This window comes from Symphalangus syndactylus, chromosome 15 (genome assembly GCF_028878055.3).
Source record: "Symphalangus syndactylus isolate Jambi chromosome 15, NHGRI_mSymSyn1-v2.1_pri, whole genome shotgun sequence".
Classification (NCBI taxonomy): domain Eukaryota; kingdom Metazoa; phylum Chordata; class Mammalia; order Primates; family Hylobatidae; genus Symphalangus; species Symphalangus syndactylus.
In genome coordinates, this window is record NC_072437.2 from 24,649,944 (window position 1) to 24,664,520 (window position 14,577).

At 36.1% G+C, this 14,577-nt stretch overlaps 1 protein-coding gene and 1 long non-coding RNA gene across 3 annotated transcripts in view; one reads left to right on the forward strand and one right to left on the reverse strand.

The window, feature by feature from the left end:
- LOC134732644 (uncharacterized) overlaps positions 1-14,577 on the reverse strand; it is a 186,563-nt gene that overhangs the window by 69,137 nt on the left and 102,849 nt on the right. The gene's annotated exons all lie outside the window — the stretch shown is intronic.
- The window catches only part of RAP2A (RAP2A, member of RAS oncogene family), a 33,696-nt gene that overhangs the window by 3,519 nt on the left and 15,600 nt on the right, over positions 1-14,577 (forward strand). The window contains exon 2 of one of the 2 annotated variants that reach the window (XM_055245090.2): positions 10,122-10,196. The exons of the other annotated variant lie outside the window; for it this stretch is intronic. Within the exon in view, the coding sequence (XP_055101065.1) occupies positions 10,122-10,196 (75 nt within the window). The remainder of the gene's footprint in view (positions 1-10,121; positions 10,197-14,577) is intronic. 2 annotated transcript variants of the gene reach the window in all.

Here is a 14,577-nt window from a genome sequence, read left to right on the forward strand (position 1 = left end):
ATGTGAAACTGAACCATACTCCCTTAAGTGTCTGTAAGTGTACATACCTCCATATACATACATGACCTCTTGTCAAAGCCAAGTGGACCAACTGAAAATGGCTGTATTTGTAAATTCATATGCTTTTTCTTAACTCGATTTTGGGTGAGATGACACACACAAAGAAGAGTAACAGGGATATAGGAAATGTTTTTTAGTTGAAATGAAACTAGAATTTTTTTCTGATTTTGTAATTGCTTTTCTCATCGTTACCCATGCCAGGATCAGCCACGGTCCTAATGTGAAGTTCATGGAACGTGATATACACGACCTGTTTGCTGTTAGGAAAAAGTCCAGAAATCTTCAACATGACCTTTAACAGCCTAGCTTGCTCTTATCCCTCCCTGCCTGTGCAGCCTCACCTCTTGCACCCGTCTTTTTATTCTAGCACCCAGACCATAAGTCCTTGAAAGTGCCTTTCTCTGGGCTCTCCTTTGGCCTGTGGAAATCTACCTTTTTGCAGAGTTAATTCCTACTCCGTCTTTCACCCTCACCCCTGCTTAACCCATTTATACCGGAGGTTGCAAATTTTTTTGTGAAGTGTCAGACCTTAGCAAGGACCTTGAGCAGTAGGATATAAATAACTCCCACAAGCTTAGCGTTCCAATAATGGAACACTAGGCATAGAAGAGTTAAAAGATTTTTCCCCACTGAAGGAAGATGTCCTCTCAAACCAAAGTAACCCCTTTCCTGTCTTCCCTTACTAGACTAAACTTTATGCCTCACCTCTTCCCTCAATCACACATACCCTGTCCTTTCCCTTTTATTTGAAGCACTCATCCAAATTTAATTATTTGTGAGATAATTTATGGGTAGTCAGCCTTTCTCACAAAATTCTAAGCCCATGTAGGTAACACAGCTCCTACTAGCACATAGGAAACAAGAAAAAATGTTGAAAAAATGAATGTTCAGAAAGAAAACTATTTGTATTGTTGTTTGGCCTCAGTTTCCCTAAACATTTTGATTTCAAAGATGGAGGAGATGATCTTTTAAAGTTCATTTTGCAGATGGAGATGATCTTCCTTCAGCTCGAACTTTCTGTGAGAACACTTCCAGTTGGGGCAGTGTTTAATATGAACCTCAAAGAATCAGAAACATGATGTATTCCAGATGGAGGAAATGGCACAGGAAATGCATAGAATATGTTTTTTGGATGTTAAATAGAGCAGATTGGCCAAATGGGGAATTTATATAGAAGTGTGAGGGGAGGTAAGGTGAAAATTTTTAAAGCTAAATTACTGAAGGTTAAAGACTTTGGAGTTGATCATATAGTCAAGGACCATAATCACAATTGTCATAGGTATAGTAATATGTAGTGATATGGTAGATGTCTTAGTGGTAATAGACTACTCTCTTTCATAACAGGAAGAATAGTCATAAATGTTGTGATAATCCAGTTTCTACATGAAGTGTGAAGATCCTGAATTAGCATGGTGTCTAGTAACAGGACAGAAAGGATGCGAGGAATGTTGTAAAGAATGAATTAATCAAACTCAGTGGTAGAGGAAGAGGAAAAGGTCAGAAGTAACCTTGACATTTTGAAATGAACGAATAGGATTATGGAGGAATAGCTGGGGGAGATTATTTTCAGTTTTGGAGATGGTAATTATCCAGATAGCCAGCCTAATAAGTAATTAGAACATTTGAATAAAGCCTGAAAGGTCAGGTTATGTATGAATATGAAGACTCAGGATCATCTGCATAGTTCAGGTTGGAAGAGTAGATGAAACCTACTGGGTAGAGTACAGAGACAGAAATGAATGGATACGGCTAAGAATAGAAATGAGGAATGAGTGAATATAGCCAAGGATAGAACTCGAGAGTTGTAAGATACACAGTGGAGATTTCCTATATTGCTGTAGGCGAGAAGGCGCGGGGTGTTTTAAGATTGGGAAAAAGATAGTTGACTTGCACTACCCAAGGTGAGTAAGTTGTTGTTTTTTTAAGATTATTATTAATTTTCTATATTACTTAAGTGGTCACTTTCAAGTGAATTGGCTGATTGTTTACACTTTCCCCCTTACCATAAGTAGCTATTAAAGCCTACTCTAAAACAGAAGCATATTACCAATTGTTACACATAGATCTTTGGCCCATGACAGTTTGGTGCTGGAGAGCTGAAATGAGAGTATACATCAAACATCAAAAGATGTTTGTCCCAAGTAAGTGAAACTTCTGGAGCTCTGCTACCGTTTTTCCCTCTACAAATACCTGCTTCCCCAATATCAAAACTTAATTCAAAGCGGGACCTCCCAGGTACAGAGCCTAATAGCTATGGGTCACTTTTTTTTTTGTTTTGTTTTGTTTTGGTACTGGTGAATTAGTAAGAAAAATTTTTAATAATTAATAAATATATATCATGAAGAATTGATGACTAAATCCTGAAAGTCAGACATAAATTCAAACAAAGAATTTGGGTATGAAAATAAGGACTGATGGTGAAACCTGTACCCACTTAAATACAAAACTAAGATAAAAGAATTGTGAGAATTATGGCTGCCAAACAGAATATTAGAGTTAAAAACACTGACAATATGAAACAAACAATATAACTAGTAAGTCAGGATGAGAGGAGGGAAATAGTTATGAGTGCTCACTTCGTCTTTCATAAGAGGGATTTAAATGGTCAAAAAATTGAAATTTGTTTTGAAAATGACTCGAAGAGCTCAATGTTTTTCATGATCTTTTTTTCTTTTTTTAAAAACCACTTTACTGAGGTATGATTGACGTACAAAAAGCCAGACATATTTAATGTGTACAACTCAGTGAGTTTAGAGATAAGCATACACCTGTGAAATCACCACAATGCTGTAAAACTATCCATCACCTCCAAAAGTTTCCCCCTGCTTTATCTATCCATTCACTCATTCATTCATTTTTTTTTTAATAAGAACAGTTAACATAAGTTCTATCTTCTTAGCAAATGTTTATACAATACGGTATTGTTAACTAGAAGTACTATTACTGTACAGATGTCTGGGACTTACTTATCTTGCATAACTGAACTTCGTACAGTGAATCACTTTACGTGGCCCAGAAGTTTTTCCTGAAAAGGAAACTTTTGTTTTGGCTGCATTGTAAAATTACAGGTTACAGTATATAGTTTTCTTTTTGCCACTCCAGGATTGTAATTTTTAAAACTCAATTTGGAGTTGGAGGAGATGATGTCTCTTCCTCTCTAACAAAGTGTGAGAGCACTTTTGTCTGGCCGGGGTGATGAGGGAAGGGGTCAAGTTTAATATGAACCTTAAAGAATCAGCAGCCTGTGACCCACAATTTTGTTAAGATTTGATAATTGTATCAATAAAATCTACAATAAGGAATAATTATACTAATACTTATTTTTTAATGGAGAGAGGGCAAAAATAATTTAAATTATTAAACATTAAGGAAGAGGTAGAGGAACTAAGAAAAATCACTGGATTTCACAACCAACAGGAAGAGCCAACAAAGTTGGAACCTTTTTATTTGCTAAAGTTTCAGTAGCAATACACTTGAGTGATTTAATTTCTGTGTGTGAACTTCTGGGAAATTACATATGGCACAATAAGGTGCATATATTATGCATGTATATGTACATATTTTTAAGCAAGGATCTTTACATAAAACCAAGTACACTGTACTTAAGGGGGTATTTTTTCTTTTCAGTTCTCTTTTAGTCATTGTCTTTAGAACCTTAGCGCCTAGGGAAGCATGTATGCCTTACTCTAGGGTTTTCTTGGCTTCTGTTTTGATTTGATTTTTCTGTTTCTCTCCATCTATTCTTTTTTTTTTTTTTTTTTTTTTTGAGACGGAGTCTCGCTGCTCTGTCGCCCAGGCTGGAGTGCAGTGGCACAATCTCGGCTCACTGCAAGCTCCGCCTCCCGGGTTCACGCCATTCTCCTGCCTCAGCCTCTCTGAGTAGCTGGCACTACAGGCGCCCGCCACCACGCCCGGCTAATTTTTTTGTATTTTTTAGTAGAGATGGGGTTTCACCGTGGTCTCGATCTCCTGACCTTGTGATCCGCCCGCCTCGGCCTCCCAAAGTGCTGGGATTACAAGCATGAGCCACCGCGCCCGGCCATCTATTCTTACCTACTGTTTTTTTACATACTTACATTTTTCAGGCCTATGTTGTAAAAAGAGTTTTAAGTACTCAAGTTTTTTGGAGTAATAAGAGTTTGAATACGAGTATACTTTGAAACAAGGTAAAACTGATGGTGACTGAATAGTTACTAAAGGAAATGTATAGATACTGTGTTTATAGGAAATTTATCTTGAAATTTTAATGGTGTGCAGAAATATGCCATATATTATATGTTGCCATTTCATTTGTTACTTTGACAGTTGTGGTTCATTTCATTAAAAATTATTCTCAGCCTGACAGAGAAAAGTTTAATTTCTTAAACATGCCTTTCTGCTTTACCAGATCAAACTCAGCCTTTTAGTAGAGTAATATCAATAATGGTAATGCTGTAATTGTGGACATCTGCATTTCAGTCAAGTATGTTAAATAAAGCATAAATATATTAGTAAAATTTGAAGTAATCAAAATAGCTAAAAATAATATTTGAAGATTCTAATACATAATCTAGCTAAGATTTTGTCATGGTATATATTAAATACTTTCTCTGGCATAATTGGATAGATGGGGATTTATTTTTGTTTTTGTTTTTTATTTCTCTAATATGTTTAAGATTTTAAAACATACCAAAATTTATATTTAGGGAGAAATAAGGTGACTTATAATTTTTATTTTTAAATTGTTATTATCTGTCAAAAAGCCAAATATTGGAAAAAATTAATAACTATCTCTATTTATACAGATCCACTCAGCAGGGGATTGCACATTTTCTTAACCAGGGCCCTCAGTAAGAAATACATTTTATATTGTGACTTAGTGCACACATAGGAATAAGTACATCTAGCCGAAATCAACATTTCATGAGACAGTAAACTTGCTATGTTGCTTGTATTACTTTTTCTATTTTTTTCTATTTTATTTCATTGTTTTTAAGTGCTTTTCATGACCCACCAAATTGATTTTATCACACATAGCTTGGAAACTGCTATCCTAGGACATTTTTACTCTAAGAAAACTAAATGGAGCTATCTGTTTAATATTTCATCTTCTCTCTCCTGCTTTTCTGGTTCCCAACAATGCTGTGTAAGATTATGAAAATGAAGTACATCCCAATGTGAGTTAGTGAATACTACTTGTAATTCAGAGAAAGATAGCATTTAGTCACTGAACAAAAAGATATAGCATATCTTTTGAGAAAGCATTTATCTCTGTTGTGCATATTAGAAATATGAGGATGTATTTCTCATGTAATTTTGTTCATTCTAGTAATTCAAGATAACTCTTGCCTTGTGAAAACTTAGAACAGAGAAAGGGAGGTTGTGGTAGTATTCAGACTTGAATGCATGAGTGTGGAATTATCCATTTCAAGAACAGTTGCTGAGGAGGTTCAGAAAACTCAAAATAGAGGTATGCTGCATCTATCCAGGATAACATTGATTCACCTCTTCCTGTAAGACAGTAAAACTGTAAATATCTTAAAATCACTTAGTAAAGTTACCCAAGAGAAACACTGAAAAATATTTATTTAAAACATTTAGGAGTGTTCTCATGCTTTCCTGCCCCTTAGAAATTAATAATTCAAATGTGGAAATACTATATTAATAATTCAATGCATATTAGTATTTTCTTTACTAAGTATCTTTACAGCTGTCTCTGTAAATGAAATCTTAGAGTATTTTAAGAGACAGGGTCTTGTTCTGTTGCCCAGGCTGGAGTACAGCGGCGCCATCAGAGCTTACTGCAGCCTCTAACTCCTGGGCTCAAGCAACCCTTCTGCATCAGCCACCTGAATAGCTAGGACTACAGAGCAGGCACCACCGCATCCAAGTAATTCTTTAAAAATTTTTTCTAGAGATGGGATCTTGTTATTTTGCCCAGGCTGGTCTCAAACTTCTGGCCTCAAGTGTTCCAACTACCTCAACTGCCCAAAGCACTGGGATTACAGGCCTGAACCACTGCCCCTGGTCCTAAATTAATTCATCTTTAGGTTTCCAATGAACATTATGAATACTGTATGTATTATAATTCTCGAATGGAGTATTTTATTGTATATACTTATCTTCTCATCCATGAAGACAGCGAATGTTAATCTCATTAAAGCTGAGCTCCAGCACTTATTAGTTATGTAATTAGGAGCAAGTTGACATTCCTTGCATTTTAATTTCCTCATTTGTAATATGAGTATGATGTAGTAACTCATGAGATAATGAACGTAAAGTGTTTCTTTACATAGTGAACCTAAAATATCAATAATAAAGTTTCAACAAGTATCACAGAAATAGGAATGAAACCCAGCCTTTTATCTGTATACTGCCACGTGATTTCTTAGGAATTAGGCTCAATTGTCTTACTATATTGAGATGAATTATATAATACCTAGTATAGTATAACATTTCTGTTTTTCCCACTGCTTTCTCCTCTGTGTTTTAAGTGCTCTAACACTATGTTATAGAACTTAGAGCATAGACCTTGAGTGCTTTGTGTCTTTGCCTTCCCCTAGAGACCTAAATATGTTGGCTATAAATGATGGCAATAAATTTTTGTGATTCATGAGGAATTGTGATGATTTTTAGTACACATATTTTAAATATTAAAATGTGACATAAAAAGCAATCAGCATATGTTAGTATTTGTTAACACTTCTCTTTTTAAAAAAGTTAATAATGATAATAAAGATAATGATAGTAGACCTCTTTATGAATACCAAATATGCATGGGGTGAAGATAATTTTAAGTCTTTATGGCTAGTTATATGCAGTAACATGTTGGCATAGGTTTTTAATAAATCAAATTGAGAAAAGTTTTGTCTTTGTATAAAAGTCATCACTGTCAACATCAAGTAATATCATTTAAGCCACCTCATTTGCATAGCATTGCCTTGGGCATTATACAGAATAAGAACAAGATACTATCTTTGTCCTTCTGGTGTGCCAAAATGTCCTATAAATGGGTATATATTTTGCAGTATTGAGTTATACAGAAATATATTTTTAAAGACACTTCGATTTCTAAGTTTCAAAATATTTTTCCACCAAAAACATTGCTCTTACTAGGCCACCTTTTCTAAGGAATTATTTTATTCAGTTTATGGAAATTCAGAATTTTGTCTACAAGACTAATGACAACAATTGTATATTTATGTATAATCGCCTTTTTGTATATGTCTTAGTCTCTTCAGGCTGCTATAACAAAATTCCTTAGACTCTGCAATTTATAAACCATAGAAATGTATTGTTGACAGTTCTAGATGCCGGGAAATCCAAAGTCAAGACACCAGCAAAATTCGTGTCACAAATGGTGCCTCTTGCTGCATCTTCCTATGGTGTAAGGCGCAAAATGGCTCCCGCAAACCTCGTTTATAAAGGCACTAATCCCATTCATGAGGGTGGAGCCATCATGACCGAATCATTTCCTAAAGTCCCCACTTCTTCATTCTGTCACATTGGGGATTAAATTTCAACATGAATTTTAGGGAGACAAACATTCAGACCACAGCAGTATATTTAGTACATTTTTATCCTCCCTATCTAAAATATAATTTCTCCTTCCCTCAATGATCCACTTATACTCTACTGCTTTCTTTTTCTATTTCGTGAACCAACAGTTCCAACAAACTTTGGCAATCAGTAATGTTGATTGGTAAAGTGAAGTACTGAAATCCTATTGTTAAGTAGCCACATACATACATACATACATACATGAAAGCTAACCAGAAAATGAACTAGACTTAATTATTTTTAGTTTATTTTTTATGAGCAAGTGATGAGAAAATAATTTCTCAATGGTTAATTCAGTTTATGAGTAATACCAGTGATATAAAACTTTTTTACAATGGTCTAGCATTAAGGAACTATAATGTTTGCATAAACCCTATGTCTCTTCTTGCTCTCAGTTGGTCAACTAGTTTTGGACTGCTATTACCTTTATTAAAGAAGGATGTAAACAGAGCATTATCCAATAGGTGCAGCTGCTGTGTGGAGCTCTGTGCAGGGAGAGTCCCCCAGCTGAGTGTGAGCTCAGTCATGGGAATGCTGTGACCCACCAGCAGCATTTGTCCTGAGAGAGGCAGCCAGGATGTTGTGTGTTTACCATCCCTGCTGAACAAATCAGTACCTTAATTATGGTAGGATGCCTCCCAGAGGTATTTTAAAAGGCTACTCTTGATGACAGAAAATGTTTATTCCTAAGGCCACCCTGAGCACATCATCTGGTTTTATTGAAGGAAATACTTGTACATTTATGGAGGGAAGGAAATTTATTTTATTGCTTGCATCAGCATATCCTACTAAGTAATGAGTCCTGAAGCTTTTCTTTATAGGCCACAGTGAGTAGCTTCTTAACAATCACATATCTATTTTCCTTTGAATAAGTACCATTGCTTCAATCTATTCCTTTTACTCCAAAGGTGACTGTATGTCTCTTTTATCTGGGACAGTTCAGGTCTATGCTGCTTGTTGTTCTCTACATTTATTTACACTGCCCCTTTCCATGTTGAAAGTATCTCAGTGTGGGCAATAAATTTTATGGTCACTATAGACCGTTACCTCAAATTCTCTTTTTTTTTTTTTTTTTTTAAATCATGACAATTCAAATCCCATTTGTGCATATATTTTTTAGATACCTTGTTTAAATAAACAGTATCTTTCTTTGACCTGGCCAGCTTCGTTTTTTAAAGCTTTTGTTAATTTGGATAAACAAATCCTCATGAACTGGAAATGTTGCTCAGTTTTGAAAGATGACATCTTTTTTACTAAATGCTCTTGATTAAAGATGGCTGCACATTCTTTGACCCAACTTCCATTGAGAAGTAGGATCTGTTTCCTCTCCCTTTGAGTCTGTGCTGGGCTGTTAAGACTGCATTGATCTGTAGAGTATAGTGGAAGTGATACTAAGCCAGTTTGGGGCCTAATCTCTGAGAAGACTAACACCTTCCACCTTACTTTCTTGAAGCCCTGAGCTACCACATAGGAGGTCCAGCTATGCTGCTGGGAAGTTCACGGAGAGGCCCGGAGGCTAGATAGAGAGGAGGAGGGAGCTCCCTTCCAGCCATTCCTACCAATGTGCCAGGCCTCAGGTGAGGCCATCTTTGACTCTCCAGCCCAGCCCTGTTCACTATAACTAAAGACCTCTGAGTGACCCCAGTCAATATGATGTAGAACAGAAGAACTGCCCAACTGACTTCTGCCCAAATTCTTGACCCACAGCATCATGCAATATAGTAAAATGGCTATTTTTAGCCCCTAAGTTTTGGGATAGTATTATGCAGCAGTAATTATCTGGAACAATAACACATTTTTAGATAAACATGTTATTTTAGAAATTATTTTGTTAAGAGTACTATTGATCCTTTGGGTTTCTTTGTGAAGATCTTAAAAAAAAATTTATTGAAGATGATTGAATTTAACTCTTAAAGTTTGGCAAATTTATGGAGCACCTACCAGCCGCCCTTGCAATTGATCTACCCGATGTCATTTGACCACTCTCACCCATGCCTGACTAACTGTACTTTGAAGATCACATTTAATTGTATTAAGAATATGGTGTATTATGGCTTAATTTCAGCAGAAAATCCAAATGTATGTATGTGCCCTTTGCAACTGTTTATATTCATAGTCTGAACTGCCACCTCCCCACTTCACTCAACCCACAGGGTGTATTGTTTATAAAAGTAATTGATGTAAACCATCTAATTTCTGTTGATGAAGAAAGAGTCTATTATTTGGTGGTGCTCTGCTTCAATTTTGATACCTAGCACCTGACACATAGAAAATATCTAGTAAATATTTGTTGAATTTGTAAGTAAAGATCCCTGCATTCTGTATTTTGAGTTTCCCTCCAGATCCCAGATCTCTGGAGACCCCTTATGCATCAAATCAATTTAAGCATTTCAGTGTCTAACACAAGGCATGATAAAGAAAAGTAATAAAGCATTTTAGATAGTGTACATCCAAAAATGCGTTTTTAGCCTGGTGGCCATGGACATGTTTGCACTGATTTTGTGACATTTTTGTTACTCCAGACGCTATGGACTACTTGAGAAAACTGTCATATTTGAAGACCATCACTTCATTATCTCATTCTACTTTGTGTGTCTGTAAGTGTCAAGAACTGATTCCAGCACTGGGGATACAGCTGCATGTAAAACATTCATTGCCCTTGCCTTCCTCAGGTCCTAGATATAACTTCAAAGGTAGCACAGCTGGCTTCAGGCAGAAACAAGACTTTAGCTCAAAACTCCTTATACTACTCAGAGTTCTTGGGTTTGTTTTTTTTTTCTTTTTTATTAACCCACCTTGTCTTAGCTAGGCCTTCAGAGCCATGGTTCACAGCTAGTGACTTGATTTAGCAGTATTTACTGCAGGAAGATGGACAGAATAAGGAAAGCTACTTCTGTTTGGAAAAGATGGTATTAGATATTAGAGGGAAAAGTATCTATCCTGTTTTTCTCAAATCTTTTCCACAAGAATTAATGGTTTTCAGACTAGATGGTTAGTTTTGGCCATCCTTGGCCAGAGGAATGGGAGCCAGAGACAGGAGATAAAACACTAAATAACAGTTTTGGTGCATTTTTATGGCTATATCACCATTAAGATTCTAGAACTGCCTTACTAACAGACGATTTGAGAGAACTTAGAAAAGGTAATTCTCATTTCTGTAGTATCTTACAGTATCCACAGTACTTATTAATTCACGTATGGCTGTAGGGCGGGAGGCTGTAAAACAGGCTGATTGCCCAAGTGTGGTGTGTAACACCACACTAAGCTGTTTGCAAAGTCATCATCATCATCTTCCTTAACATTACACCTAAGTATCAATTAATATTTCTGTTTCACAAATAAGGAACCTGAGGCTCAGAAAGCTCATGACATATCCAAGGAGGCAGAGCTGGGACTTATTTCTAGGTCCTCTAACTCTAGATCCAGCTCTCTCTCTCTCTCTCTCTCGGTGCACTTCATCTTAATTTTCGCCAGTGACCAAATTGTGGTTGGCCTGGACTGTTAATCTAGAAATAATTTACCCAGAAAAAAACTCAGGTTCGCTCACTTGATGAGTAACAAAGAACTCCCCATGAGAATGTGGGTTTTGATCAATAGGAGTTTTATTACTTGGTGCTAGTAAGTAGGACACTGGAAGGATTCTTCAAGGCAGTGCCTCCCTAAGGAAAAGCAACAGGAGGGCTTTATGGGGCAATGGAGAGGGGAGAAGGGTGCAGCCTTGAATATGGAGGAGGGATCCCAGCTGCACAGATGCAGTGAGCCATCATGCCAGCACATAGGTCGCATGTTATGGTAATGAAACTGTTGCCTCTCCCATGGTGGAGACCTTAGCATGGTAAGTTGCAGGGGTCTGTCAGGAGCTAGTTTAAGCCAACAAGGTGACCACATTCCACACAGGCTATAGGGCGGGAGGCTGTAAAACAGGCTGATTGCCCAAGTTGATGAAATTCCTATAAACCCTGGAAACCCTCCTTGTTTGCTTACAGATAGGCCTTTAGCTAGTTATTGTAGATCCACTACATATTTTTATGGGATAGTTGGTTGGGGGAATGACTGAAAAAGCAATGTTTTAAGATAATTATTATGGAAGTAGCATAGGATAGAGTAGAAGGGTGAGAAATTAAAGGCGAGACCAGTTAGGAGACTGTTGCAGTGTCTCAGGTGTGCGTTATTTTGGAAATGAAAGGGTTTTTGTAGTGGGAGTGAAAATGATGGGACAGATTTCCTCACATCCAGTAATTCCTGCTCTGTCCATCCCTGTAATCACTACTGGACTAGACCTGTTGTTACAGCCTCTCATTACACCTGATCATGCTTAGAGACTGTTGGACACTCTTGCTTACCATCCCCTCTCCCTTGCCCCACAGTGAATTCTTTAAACTATCTTTCTGACTTCTTTCATTTCAGTGTTGGCTTGAACCGTGTCAAAATGTAACTCTTCATTCTCCACTGGCTGCTGTTGAGGGCCATAACCTCTGCCAACAATGATAGTTTTCAGCACCTTTCTTCATTGTGCATTTGTTTTATTTGGTTTTTTCCATGTCATCTGTTACTTCTCCTGGTTCAAGTGAAAAGACCTTTTTAATAGGCATCGCCAATAAATCTCATGCCAGTTGAACCAACCAGTTACAAAGTTACAACATGCCATGAATAATGAAGGTACTCCTCTTCCTCTTCTGAGTTGTTTATTGCTGGGCAAAAGAAATGCTAATTCTGTTGGCCTCATAACCTGAGTTTTCTAGAAAGCTGTATTATAGAGATTCAGTGTTTGGGTTTTTTTTTTTTTTTTTAAGTTTTATTTAGTGTTATGTGTACTGAGTGATTTAGAAATCAGAAATATTCTAAGCTCTTACTACAACAATAGAAGAATCTTGCAGGATAAATACTCTTCTGTTCGTAATCTAAAAGTTCCTAAAAATCTTAGCTCTTCATAGCTTTGAAGCATCTTTATTTAAATCGTCTTCATTCAGTCGTAGCTTTAAAAAAGTAGTTGTAATTGAACTTTGTGTACTGAATTTTCATTCAAAACATTTTGCCAAAGATTCTGAAAATGAAGAGGTGCTGAAAAGATATATACTATAATTTAATCCAGATGTAAATTTAGGTAGCAGTTCAAATAACTTGCCTATTCCTAACTGACTCAATTTAATCTTTTCAAGTACAATAGTCAGGCCTGTTTTTTAATGCACAGGTTTCAGATTTCAGTTCTCACAAAGATAAAATGGATGTTGTATGTCCAAATGTCTTTTCCCCTTCGAGAGATGAAAGCTGTGTGTTCTCCATACGTGCCCGAGCTTCAGTTTTCCTTACTATTTAAATTATGTAAAAAGCATGCTTTGTTGACAGATTTTTAAATGATATATTTTTGATTAAAATGTACATTCTAGCTACACATTCAAGTATCAAATACAGATCAATGACCACTTTCCTCCACCTTATTTTGGATGACGTGGAGATATTATGCTTAAAAAAAAAAAAAAAAGAATCAATTGGTTTATTCAGATAGGTTTTTTACATCTACAAAATGTATCTACAAAATGTAGTTTTATTATATTCCTTTTTCTTAACATGGATTTTTGAGGTACCGTGATATCTTGATATGCCTGAAGAGCATTGTGGTCAGCTGGATGCAGTGTATAGATCTAATAGTGAAGGAAATGTTTAGAATTACTGTTTTTATTTCCAATAACATGTTGTACTTCAGTGTTAATATTCATTGTGCTTTCAGTCTTTAGCCAGTTTTGGATATAAATTAAACAGTATTGCATTGTACAGAAGTTTAAAATTGGTTAGTGATATTCTGCTGAGTAAGAAACTGTGATCAGCTTAATCATGTGCCTTCCATGATGTAAACACATAGCCAACATGCATGTGCATGCAATTTGTCTTGAAGGTTGTATTACTTTTCCTGTTTTAATGAAGAAATTGTTTATTATCTTACTGATTTGTTTTTTTAATTGAGGTAGAAATTTTATGCAGTAAAGTGCACAAATTGTAGGTATACAGCTGGGATGTGTACACCATGTAACCAAATCCCAAATGAAGATGGACGGACATTTCAGGCAACAAAGCAGGCTGCCTTATGTTCCATTTCAGCCACTTCCATACTCAGAGACCACCATAAATGAGTCAGGCCTAGTAATGAACTTCTGGCTTCCATCATTCAGCATCAGCATCCTCTATGGGATTCATCCGTGTTGTTGCATGGACCAGTAGTTAATTCTTTTTAATTGAGTTGCAGGATGCCCCTTGCATGAATATACCAGGATTTCATTAATTGTTCTGTCGATGGGGCATCTGGATAGTTTCTAGGTGGGGGTTATTATGAATGATGCTACTAAGAACATTCTAGTACATATCTTTTGGTGAATATGTATATACTTTCTTTTGGTGTAGCATTATTGGATCATAAGTACATGTGTTCAGTACTAATGTATACTGCCTAGTGATTTTTCAAAGTAGTTGTAACCAGCAAGAGTAACAATTATTCCACATCCTAACCAACATTTGATCATGTTAAAAATTCAGTCTTTTTAATTTTAGCCAATCCGATAGAATTCTAGGAATCTCAATGTGATTTTCGTCTTTGTTTTCTTGGTGTATAATGATGTGGAGTACCTTTTCATATGCTTTATGGCCATTTGGGTATTTTCTTTGGAGAAAAGACCATTCAGGTCTTTTGTCCATTTTAAAAATTGGATTATCTTTTTGTATAATTTGTAAAAATTCTTTATACATTCTGGATACAAGTTCTTTATTAGATGTATGTATGGCACATACCTTTCCCCAATCTTTGGCTTACCTTTTCACTCACTTAATAGTTTCTTTGAGTGAGCATAAATTCTTAATTTTAATGAAGTTTTAAAATCTTTTTATGGTTAGTTCCTTTTTATGTCCTGTTTAATATATCTTTTTCTACCTCAAGGTTCTGAGCATCCATTCTACATATTTACTTCTAGAAGTATTATAACCTAACTT